At 41.7% G+C, this 6,539-nt stretch overlaps 1 protein-coding gene across 2 annotated transcripts in view; it reads left to right on the top strand.

The window, feature by feature from the left end:
* LOC103368226 (FH1/FH2 domain-containing protein 3) overlaps positions 1–6,539 on the top strand; it is a 121,583-nt gene that overhangs the window by 104,429 nt on the left and 10,615 nt on the right. For both annotated transcript variants that reach the window (XM_008296526.1, XM_008296525.1), the window contains 6 exons: positions 245–403; positions 1,045–1,227; positions 2,468–2,587; positions 4,063–4,224; positions 4,331–4,521; positions 5,485–5,677. In XM_008296526.1, coding sequence (XP_008294748.1) covers positions 245–403; positions 1,045–1,227; positions 2,468–2,587; positions 4,063–4,224; positions 4,331–4,521; positions 5,485–5,677 — 1,008 coding nt within the window. The remainder of the gene's footprint in view (positions 1–244; positions 404–1,044; positions 1,228–2,467; positions 2,588–4,062; positions 4,225–4,330; positions 4,522–5,484; positions 5,678–6,539) is intronic.

Raw genomic sequence — 6,539 nt, 5'->3', positions numbered from 1 at the left:
TTTTTTTTTTTTAAAGATATCATGTCCACACTTCTCTCCTTTTATTTATCCAATCACTTGTTTTCAGGTGTAATAAGAAATACAATTTCACCGGTAATCAATTAGAAAAATGTCGATAGATTTCTTTCTTTCCACGCCGATGACACAGGACTGTTCTTATACACATCTGACATCTTTAAACCATTAAAAACGGTCTCTGTCAGTCAGATAGTCTCACTCGCTGATGGTATTTTGTATCTCACAGAAAGCAGCTGTTGACGGCAAACGACAAGAAATCATAGTCCTGGATTCCAAGCGCAGCAACGCTATAAACATCGGCCTGACTGTCTTGCCTCCTCCCCGCACAATCAAGACGGCCATTCTCAACTTTGATGAGTACGCACTAAACAAGGAAGGCATTGAGGTAAGAGAGGCTCTGTCTTAAAATGCACATATCTGAATTAGTATTTCTTGAATGAGAACACTACAATACACTGGTGGATTTCCTGAAACAACAGCGATGCAGATGGGATTGAGCATGACGTGCACATGTGATGTGGTTTTTCTGGCTGACTTTTAAGCCGTTTTTGATGTAATGAATCACAGCGGTTGATTAAAGGTTATCTTCCGCTCATCTTAAAAACCATATGACATTTGAAGGACTCCACATCAGAAGATAATAGCGCATGTCGCATTCCTTTGGTGTTATATAACTTACAGCTTCGAAGGCTTCTGCTTGAGCGTATTCTCAGCAGACAGGAGTCTTCCTCTCCACCTTTTGTCTCTGAAGGTATTTCCAGCCAGACAACAAAAGCGAGGTTGAAAGTTCAGATGTCACACAAATTTGTGGGAGAGCTGGAAGCAACTGGGATAAACAGAGCAGGAAACGTCAGACTCAATTTGTCTCCACTCTCTTCTCTATGATTTACTGCTTGACATATTATGTAAAAAAATGTTACACAGGCAGGAAAAACTTTTGATATGTTTGATGAATGATCCTATAAGCCTGTTTTTTCTCTCTCTCTCTCTCTCCCTTTGCTTCCTCTCATGCCTGCCTTCCTGTAGAAAATCCTCACCATGATCCCCACGGAGGAGGAGAAGCAGAGGATCCAGGAGGCTCAGCTGGTCAACCCTGACATTCCTCTGGGTAGCGCCGAGCAGTTCCTCCTCACCCTCTCCTCCATCACCGAGCTGTCTGCTCGCCTGCAGCTGTGGGCATTCAAGATGGACTATGAGCTTATTGAGAAGGTCAGACACATTCCTGTTCACTCTAATCGTGTGCAGACGTGTGGCACTTTGTTACAGTTTTTGTCTCATTTTCAACGCTACGGTTTGATTCAGTGGAACAGTTTGATGTTAGTCGGATAAGAAGATTCAAACTACTCTCATGTCTATATAATAAATATGATGCGACAAAAAGTTTCAAGCAGATTTCCATACACTGTCTAACTTGCAAGAACACTTTTATTGGTTTCTTACAAAGAGCAGCCATCTTAAATAGGGAGTGGCTCTAAAAAAAAATCACATTCTCCACATACTGTAAGAAGAAAGTACGACTCGCAAAACATCATTCTCTTGAAAAACTGTTTTTAACAAACTACAGGAAGCTTCAAAACACTCTATATAGTGACAATTTGTTAATAATAAATGTGAGAAATAGTATGATTTGAATAAACTGCATCCCCCAAAAATACATCCTCACAGGGACCATATGTGGATGAACCTGAAGGATGCATTGAAAAAAAAAATAGCTCTGATAAATAAAGAGAATCCATTGCAGTAAATACTACAAGTACTTGTAAAATTCTAATCTGCTCACAATACGTGAGCACAAAACTTATCAATGACTGTGCCTCTGCTCTGTCAGGGCTGTATACGTTTAATTAAGTGAGTCTCTATAAATGGATCCCACAGGCCTCCAGAGGCAGCTCCACTGAGATACCATTTAAAAAGGTTAACATCAATAATAAATTACCTTAATAATACATTTACTTAAGATTCCCCCCCCCATTAAAACATATAAACACAACCATCTTTAAGGCCTCCAGAAAGGCTTCTCTTTGTAACAAACCATCTACCTGATGAAGTTCGCACACTGACACAGCAGAAATGTATTTTTGTGTGTGAAAGTCTGTCTGAAACTTTCTGATATGCTCATCCCACTCCTACGCACTTGTCTCATGAAACACAAGTGCAAAGAGTTTCCTCGTCTTAAATATAAAGCGACAGCCAGCGACATCTTAGCTGAGCTTAAAGACTGGAAACAGGAAGAACCAGCTCGCCTGACTCTAACCAAAGGCAACATAATCCACCTATAAGCACCAGCAAAGTTCTGTCAAGTTGAAGCTATTAGACTCTGGAGGACTAGAAGGCTTTGTGTGTTTTTTTTCACTGATACAAACTTCTCAGTATCTTTATCAGGAGAGAAGAAGAGCAGCGTTCACGGGCAGAAGCATTAACAGTTAAACGTGACTGCATTTTCTTTCAGGAAGTGGCAGAGCCTCTGCAGGACCTGAAGGAAGGGATGGACCAGTTAGAGAAAAACAAAACACTCAGATACATCTTGACCACATTGCTGGCCATTGGTAACTTCCTCAACGGCTCTAATGTGAGTAAACCTCCTGTTTGTTAATCTGGCGGCATCTTTACATGTTGACTTCTTGTCTGACTGCGAACTTGTCAAGAAAAGTTGCCGTCTTATTAGGTGGAACTTGGAGAATTTCCTCATCGCTTGCTCTACGGTTTCACATCTATTGCAAACTGAAATGTCCATCAAAATGAAAATGTAGTGACACTTACCAATAATTAATGCAAATCTGGGTTTTGACAAAACATTTACAGGAGCACAAGGCAAGTTTGTTGCTTCCAGTTGCTTGGAGAAGTCTTTCCTCTGAGTTTATTAAACAGCATCAGACAGCAACAGGATCCATATGAGCATTGCCAAAGGGAGAGAGCATTTATGCACATGTAACAACAGCGGTAGCACGATTAATCACGTAAATTAATTTATTTTACTGTTGAATTATCGTCACACACGGGCAGACGTTTTAGGAAATCATAAATAGACTTTGCTGCTGGTTATTTGGACAGTTTGATAAGTTTGTTGTGAGTTTAGATTCAATCTTTTGGGTTTTTTCATATCGAGTCAATTGATGCACTATCCAATCTTGCCTGTATAACAAATATGCTCATGGGTTTGTCTACATGATGCTGTGAGACACGTTAAACTAAAAGTAAATCTAAGTGACAAAATGCCAACACTTTAAGACGCTGATGTTCCGCATCCCATGTCTGGAAATGGCTTTATTCATTTCTTCCTATGCTCCTCTTCCCTCCATCCCCCCTGACAACATATCACTTTGGATAACAGTGGACTCTGTGTGTAGAAGAATGTGCAGCAGACTCTGTCCTTCTACAGTAAAAACGGGCTTCTGCTGAACCTGCCTCTGTCTGTCCAAGAGGCAAACAAAAAAAAAAAAAGGGAGGGCGGGAGGGAGGTTGTGCGATTTCTGGAAGTTTGTGTTCGTCTGGCTGCTCGTATGTGAACTTGCATCTGCGTCTCTGATTGTTTTCCTTTGTCACGGGGGTTTTTCTGTGTTTCCGTTGCCTCGCGTGTGTGTCGCTGTGTGTCTCCATCTGTGCACTAAGTGTACGTACAAGTGAACCTTTGGGATACGAAAGCCAAACATGCGAAAGGGAAACATAAGTCATCGACATCAAAACAAGTAGTTCCCGTAAATAATGGCCGCATTTATATTTTTGCAGTAAGCCATTTAAAACTGGCAAAAGAACAAGGGAGATCCAGTTAGGATTATGTCTTTCATGATAAGTTCTGGCTGTTTTAGCATCGCTGCGGTGAGCACAATAATCGGTCGGGCCTGAAGTAGATTGTGGTTTCTGATAATCACAGTCTAATGAATCTACATATCTACTTGGCTCAGTCCATTGAGCCCCTTTTTTTCCGACTGCGCCAAAAAGGAAATTCGCTGCAATTTGGTCCTCGAGTAGAGGCTCTTGAGTTTTAATTTTAGACGGTTGTTTCCGTCCCACGTCCTGAGCGTTCTCCTGTGTTTCCATCTTTAGGCTAAAGGCTTTGAGCTGAGCTACTTGGAGAAAGTCCCGGAGGTGAAGGACACGGTTCACAAGCAGTCCCTGCTGCACCATGCCTGCGCCATCGTGGTCGAGAAGTTTCCAGACAGTACCGACCTCTACTCTGAGATCGGAGCCATTACCCGTCTGACCAAGGTTACCCTTTTGAAAAACTCAATGAATGTCTGTTTTAGTAGAAAGAAAAAAAAACATCTACTGCAGAGAGTCCTGTGATCAGCTCTGTCCATGATTTTGTCGTCAGGTGGACTTCGACCAGCTTCAAGACAATCTGGCACAGATGGAGCGAAGGTGCAAAGCGTCGTGGGACCACCTCAAGGTCATCGCGAAACACGAGATGAAACCCGCGTTGAAACAAAAAATGTCAGACTTCCTCAAAGACTGTGCAGAGAGAATCATTATCCTCAAGATTGTACATCGAAGAATTATCAACAGGTACGTTTATGTGTGGATCGTGTCACCCACTGGATTGTAGACGACGGTTTTGAAGCAATGAGTTTGACATTTGGCCATCACCATGTTGGTCTCACTATGCACTGTGATATGGTAGCCCCACCCTAAAACATACTCAGACTCATCTATTTTACTCAAAATGGTAGAATAAGTAACTGAAGTTGTATTTAAAAAGTCTTGAAACTAGCAATTGAGACCATAAACTCATAAAAATGTTTGCTAAGGTAAGAGATCAAGTAAGAAATGGGGTCGTTATCTAATAGACTTCTATACAGTCTGACCTCTTTTTTCATCAGAGGTGTCGCCCCCTGTTGGCTGTTAGAAAGAATGCAGGTTTAAGGCACTTTTCATACCTGGAGGCTACATCTATCTTTTATACACAGTCTGGGGTGTAGATTCATTCACTACAAGCTGGATTACATGAAAACTTTTGTGCATTTTGTTCAATGTTAATTTAGATACGGTCACTGGTAATAGAGCTGTTTTGTTGCATGTGTTAACTCCAGTTTCTCCCAGAGGATCTCGCCCAAAACACACTCTGCTTTATCGTCTATTTTACTCTAAATGACAGCATAGTTTACTGAATAAATACCATGTTATGTTTAAAAAGTCTTGAAAGTAGCCATAAATGTACTAGAATGTTTATTCAGATGACAACTCAAGTGAGAAATAGGGTAATTTTCTCATTGACTTTTATACAGGCTGACCTCTTTTTGCAACCAGAGGAGTCGCCCCCTGCTGGCTGTTAGAAAGAATGCAGATTTAAGCTTCACTTTCCAGACCTGGAGGGTCCATCTTTAAATATAGTGTACTGTGTAGATTCATTCATTATACTGCATTACAACTTTCTTGCATTTTAGCGATGAAACTGCTCCGTTGCTTGTCCAAACTTTTAATTTCTACCAAAGGATCTGCGCATAGTGATGTTTCTCCACACATCTGCAGGTTTCACGCCTTTCTGTTGTTCCTGGGCCATCCGGTATATGCCGTACGTGAGGTCAGCATACATCGCTTTAGCAAGATCCTGAGCGAATTTGCCCTGGAGTATCGCACAACAAGGGAGCGCGTGCTGCAACAGAAACAGAAGAGGGCCAACCACCGAGAGAGGAACAAGACCAGGGGAAAAATGATAACAGATGTAAGTGGTCTTCAACAGTCACAGATACACCTTCTCCATTTCCTAATCCTCTTCTTTGTTTAGTTTGTATTTTCTCAATTCTGCGAAATGATAATAACAATCCCTCGACACGGGTTACATCCTTAATCTGGTTAAAGCGCCCAATGTGGCCTTTTTTCTGACAGACAGGCTTGCGTTCGTAATGACGTCGGCTCAGTTCCTCGGTATTGGCGTGTATAGGTTACTGTAACAACAGTCAGTGAGCTGTTTTTAGTGTATCCCATTCTGTAGCTGCAGCAGGCTAAGAAAGGCCAGAGCAAACACCTCGCTGCGTGATTAAAATCCCCTGAATCCTCCAGAGTCAGCTGCTCAGAGAAGAGTCCACAGCGGGGCCTGGCAGGGGCCCCTCTGGCTTCAAAGGGACCCTAATTCAATCACTGTGTGAAAATTCAAACCTTTGGACGTCCCCGAAGGAGAAATAACAAGAGCTACACCTTAGCCACATGCCTACAGAGATGTTCGCTCTAATGTGCTCTTCTCTTCTCCACAGCTGGTATCTGCAGTGTTTCTATTATGTTATGGGGGAAGTGAAAACCTGATGCTAATTGTGATGTTTAAAGGAATAGTTGGACATTTTGTGGAAACTCTTCATTCTTGTTCTGTATTAGATGGCATGATATGTACCTTTTCCTATAGAATCCTATAGAGTTACCGAGCCGGACTGGCAAACTCCAAATAAAAGTAACGCCACATAAAACCACAAATTTGTCATTGTACAGATGTAAAATAAATGTAGATCTAATGTACATAGAATGGCATTACATCCAAATCAAACACTGAAAAGTTTGCACCTTACTTATTAGGGTCCGAGCACACAAAAGGG

The sequence above is a fragment of the Stegastes partitus genome, unplaced genomic scaffold (assembly GCF_000690725.1).
Source record: "Stegastes partitus isolate 25-593 unplaced genomic scaffold, Stegastes_partitus-1.0.2 Scaffold1132, whole genome shotgun sequence".
NCBI classification, from domain to species: Eukaryota; Metazoa; Chordata; class Actinopteri; family Pomacentridae; genus Stegastes; species Stegastes partitus.
The sequence above is the reverse complement of the archived record's forward strand: the minus strand, read 5'-3'. Positions and strand labels throughout refer to the sequence as shown.